This window comes from Fukomys damarensis, unplaced genomic scaffold (genome assembly GCF_012274545.1).
Source record: "Fukomys damarensis isolate Sample0158 unplaced genomic scaffold, DMR_v1.0_HiC HiC_scaffold_37, whole genome shotgun sequence".
In the NCBI taxonomy this organism is placed as follows: Eukaryota; Metazoa; Chordata; class Mammalia; order Rodentia; family Bathyergidae; genus Fukomys; species Fukomys damarensis.
Window position 1 is genome coordinate 51329849 of NW_022900949.1, and position 15234 is coordinate 51345082.

Sequence of the window (15234 nt, forward strand, 5' to 3'; positions counted from 1 at the left end):
CTCTCCTACATATAATTGTAGCTCTTGTCCTACCAATAGTTCTGGAGGATTCATCAGTGTTTCCACTTCAAGACATGATATCTTAATTGTACAATTATACCAATATTTATAGTTATGGAGTTACCCACAGGACCTTGCCATTGTTTATATTTCAGGTCAGGGCTTAGATGCCAGCTTCACTATAAGGACTTTCTATGACCTCAGTCCAGGTGAGATTTCCCCTCTATGAGCTCCCATAGGCCCCACCCTATCATTTTTCACTCTACCTTCTAACTACTTATACACTTGTCCCTTTTCATTTCTTGCTGGAAAGCTTTGTTAAGAACAGGGAATATATCCATCCTGTTCATAACTGTATCCCTCCTCCTGAGTTCAGTGCCTGGTAAATAGTAAATAGTGTGTGTTATATAATTATATATAATTGTACATATATGTATATATGGATAGATATAAAGATATAGATGTAGATCTCCAAATGTCGGAGTTTACAGGATCCTTGGTTTAACTTTTTTTTTCTTTAATTCTCTGAGTTCCTGTTTCATCAGTAAAGGAAAAACAGTAGCTTAAAGACTCAGTTTTTACACTTGAATTCTTCACTGTGTATTACTGTTTCTTTCTATCAAAAGCAAGTTTAGCAATGATTCCCCAAGGTTAGGAGATGCCATCTGAAAAAGTAGAGCTGGAACACCTGGGGCTTTACTTGATGGAAGATTCTGGTTAGAGCTCAGATGACCAAAATGCTAATAGAAATGCAGCAGGTAAGTATCAGCCTCTGTAGATTTCTTCTGGGAAGACAGATGCACTGGTTGTTGGACTTAAGACCATGTGTGCTATGCTTTGGCAAAAAATTTATCTGAATTTTGCTCTTGTCTAGAGACTTTGCCTGAAGCTGCAAATAAGGGTGGTAGACTAACGAATCTTGTGGGAGAAATTTTAAGGCAGTTTAACATTGAGGCAGTGGGATGTTTACTGTTGGGGGCGTTTAGCCAGATCTATTTTGAGAATCAAGAGCAAAGAGTCCAGCAGAATAATTTAAAACATTTTGAAAGGAAGCTCCAGGAAAGCTGTGGACTGCAAAGACAGAACAGAGGAAAATTCAGTTGTTGAGAAGGAACAGGACAATAGAAAAGATGGCCTGAGGACATCCAAGAACAAGCAGCCTCAAAAAGGCAAAAGTGAAAAACTTTGCTCTGAGAAGACAGCTCTAGAGCACCATGTTCCAGAATGGCAGTGGCCTAGAGAATTTGTTCCTCTGGATTGGGTTCAGAGTGCTCAGCAATTCAGGCACTCAACTCCTACAGCCAAGAGAGAAGTCTGGCTACTGCTCCAGCTGACATCATGTGGTGCTGATTTTAGATGAATGCGGAATGCAAGAGTTGTGGGGTCGGAAAGGCTTCCACCCAGATTTCAGAAGAAGGCCTGGGAGGCCAGGCAGTGTGCCCCTGAGAGGGCAGTGTGTGAAGCTGTGAGTGTGAAGCTGAAAGTACAGTAGAAACCCCTGAAGATTAGAGAAGCCAGAAATATGGATTATCTGAGGAAAGCTGCTAGGAGTGAGCAGAGCCAGCCTATTAGAAAATCTGTGGGAGGAGCTACAATCATCAGCAGTGTTACAATCATTCAGTCATAGGTGAAGCTTTTCCAGAAGTGGCTGGATCTAGGGTGTGTGATGCTGGGATTAAACTTGTAATGCTGGGATTAAAAGTATGTGATTACTGAATTAGCCCCCTGATTGGTTTGGCATAGTTCTGGATGTGAACAATGGGAAGGGCCACCCTGGGTATGGGTGGTACCAGCCAAAGTGCAGGTAGCCTAGAAGGGACAAAAGGGAAAGGCAGGCAGCTGGGGCTCTGCTGCTTCATTATTTCACTGTTTTGTTGCCTTCTTCGTGCCCTTCCATGCAATGGACTGTTTCTTCTCTGCAATCCTACTCTGCCATATCACCCTGCCTTGGAGCCAGCCAACTTTGGACCAAAACTTCTTCAAACTGTGAGCCAAAATAAACCTTTCTTCCATTAACTTTGGTATTCGGTATTTTGTCTCAACAATGAGAAAAGTAACTAAGCCATAATATACATGCATATTACTCTTTATTCATCCAATGGATTCCTGATTCATTGTTTTCTGCTGCAAACCCTTGTAGATTTGACTTTTGGGCTTGATTATTTTGTGAATGCTCAGAAGTCCTATTTAGGAGATTTTATCAGGTCCCAGAAAACTGTGGGAGCCCTGGAAAGGACATTGGAACGAGAGCAAATGTGTTCAAATTGATTCAGCCTCTTACTCCTCAACTAACTTCAAGAAAAATTTGATCCTCTTCCAGTCTAATTTCTACTCCTGTCTGAGAGCAGGAGCCATGTCTTCATTCTTCTTTGAAATCCCAGTTCAGTGTGTACACAAATAAACCTGCAGTTTCTGTTAAACTGTATTGTATCTCTTCTGTGCCATTGTTAGTCCATTTTCTCTTTATCTAAAGAAGTTCATCTGTTTTTAAATCTATGAAAAGATTCTTCTAAATCCCTTCAGGAATCACTCAGTTTTGGGGTTATACCTATCTTTCTATACTTTAAGCTTTTCTATTTTTGCATACATACATATATGTTTGTACTTCTAAAAATATGGGTTTTGTTATTTATTTTGAGCAATTCTTTGTTAGCATATATAGATACTTTTCAAATCTCTTTCTAGCTACTTCCCTTTCTGTATTTCTACCTTTACTTCATTAAAGTCACATTTGTCTCACTATTTTTCATAAGTTAATACTGCTCTAAGACAAGAACAAGTTTAGTTTCTGTTTGGAAGGAAGTCAGTGTGGGCGTTTCCTTATCCTCAGTTCAGGGCCAAATTTACCTGTTCTGCTGTTGCTACACAGAGGGAAAGGAAAACTTCTTCTTATACCTGAATTTCTACTCTTAGATTTAAAGTGTACCTAAAGTTATGTAGCAGCAAAAGTTGATCTAGAGGCAAGATTTCTGACCCCTAACTTTGCTCTTCAGTGCTTTCTTCATGTGAAATGGTATTGTCAGCCTTATGGAATAAAACAGGAAAGCTTGAGTAGCAGTTATTAGATGCCTTGAGTCACTTTTCCTACCCACAGCCACCCCCTTTCATCCACAGCTATATGTCTGTTCTGTGTGAGTTCACATTTATGCCACCTGTATCCCACCACAAGAGCCAACCTACAAACTGCCTTTGTACACCTGCTAAAGAAAGCCTTGTCTATTTTGTACACATTACTTTTATTTGACTTCAGTTAAATGTTTTAATATTTGACCCATTTTTCCCCATTTGACTCGAAATTTGGAGAAGAGCTAACACACACACACACAAATTTTACTTTTTCTGTTTCGGTCATGTTCTAAGTGTTTCAGATTTATCGGCTGCCTCATTCTCAAAACCTATTTTTCAGATGAAGAAATTGAAACATAAGGTCAAGTAACCTGTCTAAAATAATGCAGCTAATAAGTGAAATAGTAAGGTTGAAACTCAGGCGTTCTGGCTCTAGAATACCTATCTTTATCACTATACTAGAATAAAAGGGCCGAGTACACAACGCTAAAGCAGGTCACACTTCAGCGCTAGATCGTGAAACAATCACTCTTACTGGAGGGAGAAAACGTGGCTTGAAGATCAGTTTCTCCACCTAGAAAACGGAAAGTTTGGTTCAGAGAGTGAGATAATGAATGCGAAAGTGAAGTTCCAAATATGTAGATAGCTTCACATACTAGTTTTTGAGAAGAAAACAAGAACCGGTAAACTGTAATTTATCAGTCTGGACAGCTCACAGCTACGGGGCTAGGCTCCGCCCCCCACGAGCGGCAGGTGGGGCCGATAGATCTTTGCGCATGCGGAAACCGCGGCCCGCGCCCACCTCTGGCCCAGGCTGACAGCAGCTTCCGTTTCTGAGAGGACGATTCGTAAGGAGGCCCCGGGCACAGTCCCCCTTTGCTCGCACTCGTGCGGGTTCTTCCCGTATATGAACAGCGTCCGGAGAATGTTCTGTTCTCGTTTATGTGCTTGACTTTCTGCAGAACCTCCTACTGTTGGCTTAATAGTTGGCTGTCGAAAGTGCCGGCCCCCGCGCCGGCGCCGGCAGCAGCCGGGTGGGAAGGCTCAAGATGGCGTGTCTGTTGGAGACCCCAATCCGCATGAGCGTCCTCTCGGTGAGTGACCCTCCGCCGCCGCTGCTCTCCGGGGAGGCCCTGCCCGGCTCGCAGCCTTTTCCCCGGCGCGGCGCGGCTCCTGGGCACCACCCCCTTGGTGGCCTCCCTGGCGGATTGGGCGGGGGAGTGAGGGAGGGTGGACGGCGGGATAGACTGGACTCCGGCGGAGCCGGAGACGTCTTCAACTGCGGGCGCTGCTACCGGTGAGGCTTTCAGGACAGCGTCCGGCGGGCGGGGTGGTTGGGCTTCTGGCACTTGGCCCAGCGGCGCGGCTTGGGCTTGGCCATGGGTTTGGCCAAGCGTTTCACCTAGGCTGCTTTCAGCGATAACGCTTCGCCCGGGCCAAGCGCTTGGTCCGGAGAGGCTCTAGACACTTGGCGCCGGCCTGGGAACGAGCTTCCACCCAGCTCCCTTTGGCAAGAGGAACAGGCTTCTTGGCTCCCACAGCCTTAGCCCTGCCTGGCCAGGTCTGTGTGTCTTCTGTCGCGTCCCAGAACCTGGGCACCGGCCAGATTGCTTGCTTCTTGGCGATGGGGTTTCATATCACCTGCAACTCTTCTAGTGTATGTGGGTGGTTATTTAAACCCATTTTCTTAGCTCTGACCAAGAGGTGGTGGCTGAGTCTAAAGGAAATATATCCCCTATGCCTGGTTTTCTTTTTTCTTTTTTTTTTTTCTTTAAAGGAAATAAAACATTGAAGGGGCGGGGAGGGTCAAATCGATTGAGAGAAAGGAACATATTGCTGTGCCAACAAGTAATACCTGAGCTTTTTAAAAAACAAAACACCACGTCGATGTTCACTTAGCGTGTTCCCCTTAAAAAATAGGACCAGCAGTGAAAGTTACTGGGAGATAACTTCGAAGGGTTTTATACAAATTTTAACTGCATAACTCTGAAAATGGTCAGTTTATCAAACGGTTAATTTGTTAGTTGGAAATAAACAGGCAAATACCAGTTGACTGTCTTTTAGACATGCAGAATAGAAGCCAGATTTCTTAGGTTGTTGAATTACAGATAACACGACAGGTTCTTAGAGCCATGTAACTCCAACTGTTTTCTCGGACTTCTCCCACAAACACACTCACCTATTGGAAAACACCTAGAACATTGCTAGATTCAAGGTTAGAACCATGTGGCTGACTGCACTCTTGAAAAGGCTTAGTTGATAATAGAATGATAATTTGGGAAGGCCATGAATAAGTTAGTCTCCTGGTCTATTTTACCTGTCCTTTTTCTTTTAAATAAATGCAGCTAAAGAAATACTATTCACCCAAATATTGAAGCAGATTAGTTCCCCACACCACCTTGACTGTAATACTGATGAGTGCTTTGTGAGAACAGGCCAAGTACTTTTTCCTCTTTGTATTAAAAAATGTATGTGTCTCAACTGTTCACAATTTCCTTTTTTAATTATGCCAATTAGCCTTCAGTTATCCTTCGGTTCTCCTGAAACTACTTCTTTGTACATTATCAACTTGCCTAGTGTACATATACAGTTGAAATTTTTCATTTGTTTGACTTCCCTGGCAATTTTTTGTTGTTGCTTATTAAGAAAACACTTGAAGCTGGGCATGGTGGTGCACATCGCTACTCCCAGGACTCAGAAGGCTGAGGCAGGAGGATCACTGTGAGTTCCAGGCCAGCCTAGGCTACATAGTGAGTTCAAGGTCAACCTGAATTACATAGTGAGACCCTGCTTAAAACAACAACAATAAAAACAACCACTTGAGTATTTCAGCTGCTAGTTAAAATTCGTTTTAGTCCTCATTTGGGGCTTTTTTTTTTAAGGTTTGCAACAGTGTTAATATCTAGCTTGTGAATTCTTCAGTTTTGAGCCTTGGGAAATTAGAGTTTTGGCAAGTGACTTAAACTGCCTGAACTCACTAATTTTACTAATTGAAGTGAAGCTTGTACCTTGTAAGCTACTACTTAGGTCACCACTTTTTATATTAATCAGAAATTATCTCGCATGATTGATTTCTTTAAAAGCTATTTATTGTGCTTCTGACTCATACAAAGCCCTGTTTTGTGTACTTTAGGGAATACAAAGATGGTATCAGAAATGCTTTCAAGGTGCTCATAGTCTGAATTACACTGGTACCTCAGTTCACAAACTTAATTCTGGTTGCAACTCACTTGCAAGTATAGTATATGTATGCAAATATATGCTTGCAAGTATATAGTACTTGTATACTTGCAATTCAGTTGCAGCCAGAATTGTGGAATTAATTTTGTGACTAAAATTGTGCAAAGAATTAAGTTCATAAACCAAGGTACCACTGTACTCTATTAGAGTTTTATGAATGTAATGGACCAAGGGGGAAATCAGATTGTTTTAAATGATCCCATCTAAGACCCATTATACCTTCTCCCTTGATATCTTATTTACTTTCATAATGCTAACTGTTCAAATCACACATCTATATTGCCTGTCTTGAGTTTCTTCTACATCCAGTCTTATATATTAAATATTGTCACCCATCATTTCCAACAAAGTACCTAAGAGGACTTAGTCATGATTTCCAAATTTCTGTTAATGATACTTTCTTGTACTGTTAAACCTCCTAAATCATCTTTGACTTTTACTTTTTGTGCTGTTAAGCTCTGTTGCTTCTTTATTGTTAGTATTTCTCACATTTTTCTGCCCACTCTTATTCTGGACCTTATTGTTTTTATGCCTGCATTACCACCATAACATCCTTTTAATTTATTTATTTATTATTTAGAGATGAATTCTCATGTGTTTCTGATCTTGAACTCATGAGCTCGAGTGATTCTCCTGCCTTATCCTCTTGAGTACTGTATGTGGAACTACAAGTGTGTGCCAACATATCTGGCTTTAATTATTTTCATTGCCTCTGGTGTCTTTCTCAATTCACACCTATTTCCACATTAATTTTTCTAAAGAACACTTGAACAGCCAGCCATTCCTCTCTTTCATTCTTCAGTGCACTCCTGTTGTTGGAGGGCTAGAGTTCGTATTTACCTTTGGATTTAAGATTCTTTATCATCTACATGAATCTTCTATCCCATTTAAACTGACTTCTCAGATCTGAATTCATAAGTGGATTCTTCCACACTCTAGTAACTTACTGTTTGCTTCTTTGTACATATAAATTATAGCCTTACATGGATTTATTTATGTAATATATTTTGAGCTATCATTTGGTTTGGGTGAGCTACTTAAGCCTGTCTGTGTCCTTTTGCAGAATTCGGCCTAATAGAGATCAAATAATCACATGGTTGTTTATGATTGATTAATATTGTGAATGAAAAATACAGGGTGCTGTTCAAACATAATAGAGAAAACTAATCTGATGTGAGAAGAGCTGGAGAGTTTCTCTGAAAAAGTGACACTGAGCTGAGAATTCAAGGATGTGTAAGAACTAACTAGGCAAAAAATGTCAGAATATCCCAGGCAAAGGGAACTGCTTTTGCAGAGGCCCTGAGCCCTTTAATAATTATTGTGCCTTATCGTTTTAGAGAGTAGATTAATCAGAGGTAAGTGCTTGATCTTTCTTCCTTTTAATCCCTTTATTACTTCTAACACTATGTGTTACATATACTGGGTACTCAGTAAATGCTTGATTGAACTGTCTGTTTTGGGAGTTGTATAAATTCTTGAGCTCTCTTTTTAAGTAGTACCATGAGTACCCTGTTCCTCTTTGGTTTGCATTACAACCTCAGCCCTTTCAACATAATTTACAAATTTCTCCCATTGTTTTCCAACTTTTGGATTGTTTAATGTTGATTGAATTTTAAGATGCTTTAAAAAAAATAATAAGTAGAAATTCTTAGGAAATTGAGAAGGCAGTACAGAGAGGTCCCTGTGTATACTTCACTCAAGTTTCCTCATTGGTTACATCATACATAATTATAGTACTGTATCAGAAACAAGAAAGTGATGTAATCATGTACATATTTCTGTATCATTTTATCACAAGTGTATATTCATGTAACCACCACTGTTGTCAGGATATGAAACTACTCCATCACTACAAGGGTCTCTTGATGCTCCCTCTTTATAATCACACTGACCTGATGCCCTCTCCCCAACCCTACCCATAACCTCTGGAAGCTCCTAATCTGTTCTCCACCTCTGTAATTTTGTCACTTTCTGTAATGTTACATAAATGGAATATAATGTGTGGCTTTTTGAGATTGGATCTTGTCACTCAGCATAATGCTTTTGAGATCCATCCAAGTTGTTGCATATATCAATCGTTTGTTTCTTGTTTTTGCTAAGTAGTATTGGTGTACCAGTTTGTTCAATCATTTACTATTGGACATTTTGGTTATTTCCAGTTTAGGACTGTAATCACCTCCTGTGAACAGTCTATAGTGTGAACATGATTTGATGTGTCTGAGGTAAATGTTTAGGAGTAAACATTTGCTGGGTCAAATAGTAAATGTGTGTTTAGTTTTAAAAGAAACTGACAAACTTTTCCAGCTAATATTTTTACCAGTAATGTGTGAGAGATCTAGTTTCTTTGCATCCTCATCAGCATTTAATATTGATCTTAATTTTTATTTTAGCTGTTCTAATGTATAGTGATATTGCATCATGGTCTTAATTTGCATTTATTTCTCTAATGATTTGTAATGTTGAAAATCTTTTAATTGCATATTTGCCATACATATATCCTCTGTTGAAATATTTTTTCATGTCCCTTTGCCCATTTTCTTACTGGACTGTTTACTTTTTTTAATTTGTTAAACTTTGAAAGCTCTTTATATGTTTTAGATATGAACTTCATCAAGTAAGTATTTGCAAGCATTTCCTCTATGTTTTATCCCCTTAAAAAATGAACCTTGGGGCTTGGGTGTAATTCATTGTAGAGCAAATTCCTGGGTTCAATCTGTACGACCCCATTCTAGTAAAAGAACTTTGATCTAAACCTCACACCTTATACAAAAAGTAACTGAAAGTGAATTACTGCTTTTATTGTAAAATGTAAAAGTTTTAGAATAAAAGTGAAAAAACCCACAGAATTTTGGGCGTGAAGACTCTAGACTTATTTTTAAAAATCAGGAAATTAGGCTTAACAGAATAAAAAATATTGTCCACAAAAGATGTTAAGAATATAATTGCACTTTATGTTGATCACTATAATGGTTTGAGAAAGCCTAGGTAATAAAATGCTTTTAAATCACATTGTAGACTAGTGTCGGCAGTCCACACACTTGTTGATTTTAATGCCTTCTTTATCTTCTTTTCCCAATACCACTGTGCCTTTTTAAGCAAGCAGCTATTGGAACTATATGGGGTATTCCAAGTTCATATAGTCTTTGATTTTGTTACGTTCTTGGCAGTTGTAAGCATTTGTTGGCCTTGCCTATGACTGCATATTGATTTACTCTCTTATGTGGGCAACTGACAATAATTAGGAAAACATTTTCTAGTTTGCCATTAGTTTACAAAACACCAGTTAAGCACATTTGTCAGAAGGTGGTTTTAGTAAATAAGAACTTCCTAATTTTTAATGATATTGTGTAAAGAATAGAAGGTGCTCATTGTACACTTCAGGACATCTATCTTTCTGCATCTTTGAGAAAAGATTGCTGCCTCATTCAGATTTTACCTAGAGGGCTAGCCTTCTTGTTACCTGTATTCTCATTAGGTATTAAAATACTTAGTGGGCCAGGAATTTCAGTGATTCTGATTTATGTCTTTTTTATTTCTGATTGAGCAGTTGTTTTGTGGTTCGATCTGCCATGTTGATTTCTGGGTAAAGATACAGGTATTATACTTGGCAAAACAAAATTCTACTGCCTCCACTGAATTGTGCTGCTATGATCCTTGGGACTGTTTAGGTAGGAGTTAAATCTATTTCAGAACAGTTTTGTAATGCCTCCCCCATCATTTTGATGAAGAAAAACAGTTTGACCTCATTCCATAAATAAGGATAACTATATTCTCTGATATATTCATAACATAGGTATTGGAGGAGGAAGGAAAGTAATGAATAGTGTTATCCTTTATATTAAAATTATATTAGGATCTGTTAATACTTGAAGATCTTTACCACCTGGAAAATGATTATAGAATATAGTATATGTACTCTTTCTGCCTTGATGCAGGGAGAGGAGTTGAAAACTGTATTAGGCTATCAAAAATCTCTGGTGAGTGATGGGATTAGGAAGATCAAGGAACAGGAAAGAGCCATGGTGGTCATGATTAAGCATGGCTCACAGAGGTATTATCTTTTCAGCCATGTGGTATCATCTACTGAGATGGTGAAGATTAGAGAAATATATTAAGAGTAAGACAAAAAAAAAAGTTTTGTTTTGGCCATGCTGAGTTAGAAGTGTTCCAGATAACCATTTAGAGGTGTGCAGTGGGCAAGTGGATGTGTGGATATACGAATGATTATTTATCATTGTTGAGGATCATTATTTAGCAGTTGTTGGCATGCTCATCATTGATTCTCAGCCCTTTAAGGATAATTATCTCCGCACCCTCTTCCCCAGAAAAAACATACATTTGGCTAAAGAGTCACATAATTTCAGGAAGTTTGTGAACTCCCTGAAACCCACATATTAGCCCAGATTTAATGTCTTTACTTGTCCCAGTGTTAGTTACCAAAACATAAACATCAAAACTTACATATCATTTTAAAGCATTTCATAATGGCAAAAATAATTATAACAATAAAGTTTCAAAACTTATGTAAGGTAGCATGCATTAGACTTGGTTCTGAAGAGCTTTAATTGTTTTAGTTCAGAAAATGCTAGTGATCTTTCACAAGGTGTACTGTATCCACAGAAAGCTGTATGTAAGCAGATGGCACAGTGGGCCAAGGGTATGGCATTACCGTAGATTAGCTGGTGACCTTAGGTACAAAAAAATAAGCCTTTTGTGGTCTGGGAACAGATTATGTAGAAAAGATGGAGACCAGAAATGTCCCAAGTATTGCTGTGATTTTCACAGGCCAAATGTGGATCATAGATCAGGTAGAGCCTGTGGGGTTTTGTAATAGGAAAGCTAACAAATACACCAACTATTGGAAGAAATGGCTGAGTCGGTGTCAAGCACCATGGATAGCTCCAAGGCAAAGGTATTACTGCCTCTTGTGTATTTGAAGAAAGAAGGGCTATTTTTATCAGGAGTTAGCTGCCCTGGCTGGACAGTATTGCTTTTGAGGTGTACCATGAAAGATGGACCAGAGTCTCTTAGATCAATACATAATTGCAGTCTTGAATAATAATTTAAAAGTGTTGTTGTAGTCTAGGACAATATCATACCTGTTTCTAAGTAACTTTATATTGTTATGTCAGGATTGAAAAATAAGCGTTTGAATGTATCTTAGTGGATTTCCTAGGGTACCTTATCTTTGAAGGCATTTGAATGAACCTCACCAACCCAGAGAATATCTCAGTCTTTGTGAAACTCCCTCCCACCCTGTTATTCCATATATGTTCGCCAGAGATGGTTCTCCTTTAGATTTCCAGATTATGTTATTTTGTACCATAGATCCTTAGCTCATTCACTGTATTTGAGGAGATCTCTTTTTGCCCTTCAGTTCAGACATTCTTACTCACATTGAAGAGTAAGTGAATACAATTTTTAATAAAAGAAATCTTAAAGGTTATCTAGATGCACATAGCTGTTTTTAATTTGTACCATACTTTAAAAAGGTAAAATTGGGCCAGGGTTTTAGCTCAGTGGTTCTGCCACCTGCCTCGAAACTGCAAGGTCCTGAGTTCGATCCCTGGTAAAAGAATAAATAAATAGGTAAAATCAGAGTACTTCATTTTAGAAGTATGAATGCTAAATTATTTTTGGTGTTTATGACCCCTCAAACCATGTTTATAGCAATTGTTAATAGTGCATAAGGGCTATCAGAGTATCGCATTAGAAATTCATTACAGGAAAAGGAAAAGGAAAAGTAAAGGTCTCCCTTCATATTAGTTTTAATCTAACTATGCTCTGGCTTTTCTATTATGAAAGAAAATATCCCCTTTGTGTGACTCTAAAATTATGAATTCTTTGCCTAGAAAAAAAACTCTTCAGATTGATTGATTGATTTATGTAGAACCTGGGCTCGAACCCAAGGTGTTCTCACTAAGTTGTATCTACAGCTTCTTTTGTTTTTTATTTTGAGACAGGGTCTCATTAAATTGCCCAGGCTGTGTTTAAAGTGCTGAGATTATAGGAATGCACCTCTATCCCTAGCCCTTTAGATAATCTTTAGTTTATCCTTGTCGTTTTTTATTGGGGACAGCAAAGGAATGGAGATACTGACTTACTCACTATCACGTTGTTTATGTCAGAGTCAGATTTAACAGTTTCCTACTTTTTAAAATGAAATTGTGTACATCTCCTTATATTTTAGAATTTTTAAATTTTATGAGCACTAGTTGACTTATTTTTAATAAATTCTCTTAATGTGTAAAGTCTGGATTTCAGTCTTTATTGAGAGATGAGGGCTCCCTCTTTTATAAACAGATAAAATTATATAGTTTATCATTTTTATGATGGTGTTTGTAAAAATAAAGCAGATTGCATTCTGGGACCTTAATTGCCATAAGTGTGTTATATTCTGCACCAAGTCTAGCCCAGATGAACTGTGAAGTGATGTTTTAGAAATTTTCCGTAGTTACCTGAAGCTATGAAGAAAAGCATGACTTGGATTAATCTGGAGAGTGAAGATGCTGTATAACTTTGGAAACTACTGCAGTGTTATCCTGTGAGAAAAAAAAATGTGAGGATACAAATAGTTGTAATAGTATGAGAGATTTAGTTGGGCGCTGATGGGGCGAGAAGTTTACCAGAATAAAAAGAGCAAATCAAAACCAAAGTAAACAAAAAACTTACACCAAAATCTCAGGTTTTAAGTAGTACTTGAGTATTTTCTTCTATTTTTACTCCTTTTGGAGGCAAGTAGGAATTTTTGCATACATCGGAGGCACAGTAGCTATCTACAAGAATAAGATTTGTCTTTGTTGATAGTAGTATCCTTTTTCTTGCTAAGTGTAATGACATGCTGTTCTCAGAGTATTGGTTTCTGGTATTCTGAATTGTGGCAGTTCTAACCTCTCAAGGAACAAGTGCAAACAGAATAAGTGGCCCCAGACTTTTAAGATAAGTAATTGAGAATTTGTGACTAATTTACATTGCATTTATTTGGTGTTTTCGAAAATTATCATAGTGCAAAAGGGAGGGTTTTAAGGTCATTAGAAACTCAAACTTTTGCTTTTACATTGTTTGGGACTGGAAAGGAATTCTGGGGCTTCCAGTAGACTGGCTCATTAAGAGCTGTTATGTTAAGTGGTTCCAAGCCCTATCAGACTCAGACTTTCTTCTTCTAAGATACTTTGCAGAGTCTTCTTGGCTGTCCTGAAGTGAGATTCATACATAAGTTAATCCTCCTCACAGGTAACTTTTTAAATGTTGGCATAATATACCAGCTATGATAAGGAAGACAGAAAACAAATGTATGATATTATTTAAATGTATAAATACTCAGGTACTACTATAACAGAAAGTAAAAAGTAGTGATGTATTTGTGAATATGCGTAGTTTGGCTGTGAATGTGACAGCCACACTGCAGACTAATAAAAGCATGTTATAATTCTTATTTAAATACAATAAATAATTTTTAATGTGACTTTCTGAAATAGCTGAACTTTTGGTAAAATTTCTAACAAGATGAAGTACAACTGGGCCAGGGATTTAGCTTAGCGGTTCAGTGGCCTGCCTCACAAGTGCAAGGAACTGAGTTTAATCCCCGGTAACAAAAAAAAAAAAAAAACAAAAAAAGATGAAGTACAACCTTTTCTTTATATGGGAATTGCATTCTTGGAAAATTGTACATTAAAGTACAAAACCCATTTTGTGTTTATATGTAGGATGGAATTCTATTCTAGGCCCAGATAATTTATGTATATATTTTGTTTGCCTCTATGTGACTGGATAATGAGAAGTTGTGGAATGTGGGCTTGTCCCAGCATATAAAGCCTTGCTTACTAGATATTAGTAGCACTATTTGTCATGACAGACAAGATCACTTCCACACATTGATAAACTATATCCTAAGGAATAGTATTGCTCCTGTTAAGAACTATATGGAGCTGAGTGATGTTTTCCTCTTAGTATACCTCTCTTTTTCTCTTCTAATTCCTCTGTCTCCCTAGTTTGTGACTCGTATTTATAGTAAACATTTTCCTTTTACTGTGTATAACCCTATAATATGCTATATCCCTTTTTAAAAGTGTATTTACCACTTTCTTAAATCTTTCTCAATTTGCAAAAATGTAAGCTCTGCAGAGGCAGACTTTTTTTTTTTTTTTTTTTGTCTTTTTCTCATTGCCTGGAATATTGCCTGTATCATTGTTTATCTTTGTTAGCTGAATTAAAGAATACTGTGTCAGCTTTGCTTTGTATTCCCAATTGTATGCTATATCATTGTAATACTAAATTGTATTTTCTTTCTCAAACTTACCTCATTGCCTCAGAACTCTCTTTTGTACTGTATGTATGTGTTATGCTCTCTCCCTCGAGGCTTTCTTAGTCTTTTTCCTTTCCTTTTTCACCTGACAAATTAATACTGGTCTTTTAGGTTAGTCATCATAACTGCTTAATCTTAGCGGTTACCTTCATCCTACCACTAATATCAGTTAATTTTATCATCATCTTTTTATTTTGTGTTCTTATGGTTATACTTAATGGTTATGGAACTAATTACTTGTTACCAGTTACCTTCCATCCCACGACTGATGTCTGTTAATTTTATCTTCAGTCCTTTATTTTTTTAGTTCACTTAAGTGATTATAATTACCACTTGTTACAAGTTATATCTTTAACCTTCTTACATGTCTGTTTCTTTTCTGTGCTATGAACCTTTTGAGGGTCAAGGACTGTAGCTTCTCTCTCTATTTCCAGCACCTTTTAAAGACGCTCAGCAGAATTTCAGCCTGAAATAGATTTAAAAGCAGATCTTTTATAGAATTCAAACATCTTATTTTTGTGTTTGCATTTCTTCCGTCTTTCCCAAAACCAGGATAATATTTGACCGTGCTAAATGATGACCATTATGAGTAGTTTTATTAGTTGTGGACTAATTGACATACT

General features: G+C 37.8%; 1 protein-coding gene across 4 annotated transcripts in view; it reads left to right on the forward strand.

The window, feature by feature from the left end:
* Window positions 1–4078: 4078 nt before the first annotated feature.
* Armc8 (armadillo repeat containing 8) overlaps window positions 4079–15234 on the forward strand; it is a 93201-nt gene continuing 82045 nt past the window's right edge. For 2 of the 4 annotated variants that reach the window (XM_010625556.3, XM_010625555.3), the window contains exon 1: window positions 4088–4160. In XM_010625556.3, coding sequence (XP_010623858.1) covers window positions 4116–4160 — 45 coding nt within the window. In that variant the 5' untranslated portion in view covers window positions 4088–4115. Of the gene's footprint in view, window positions 4161–4286; window positions 4364–15234 lie in introns of those variants that run through there. The other 2 variants (XM_010625559.2, XM_010625558.3) reach the window with 2 other exon arrangements.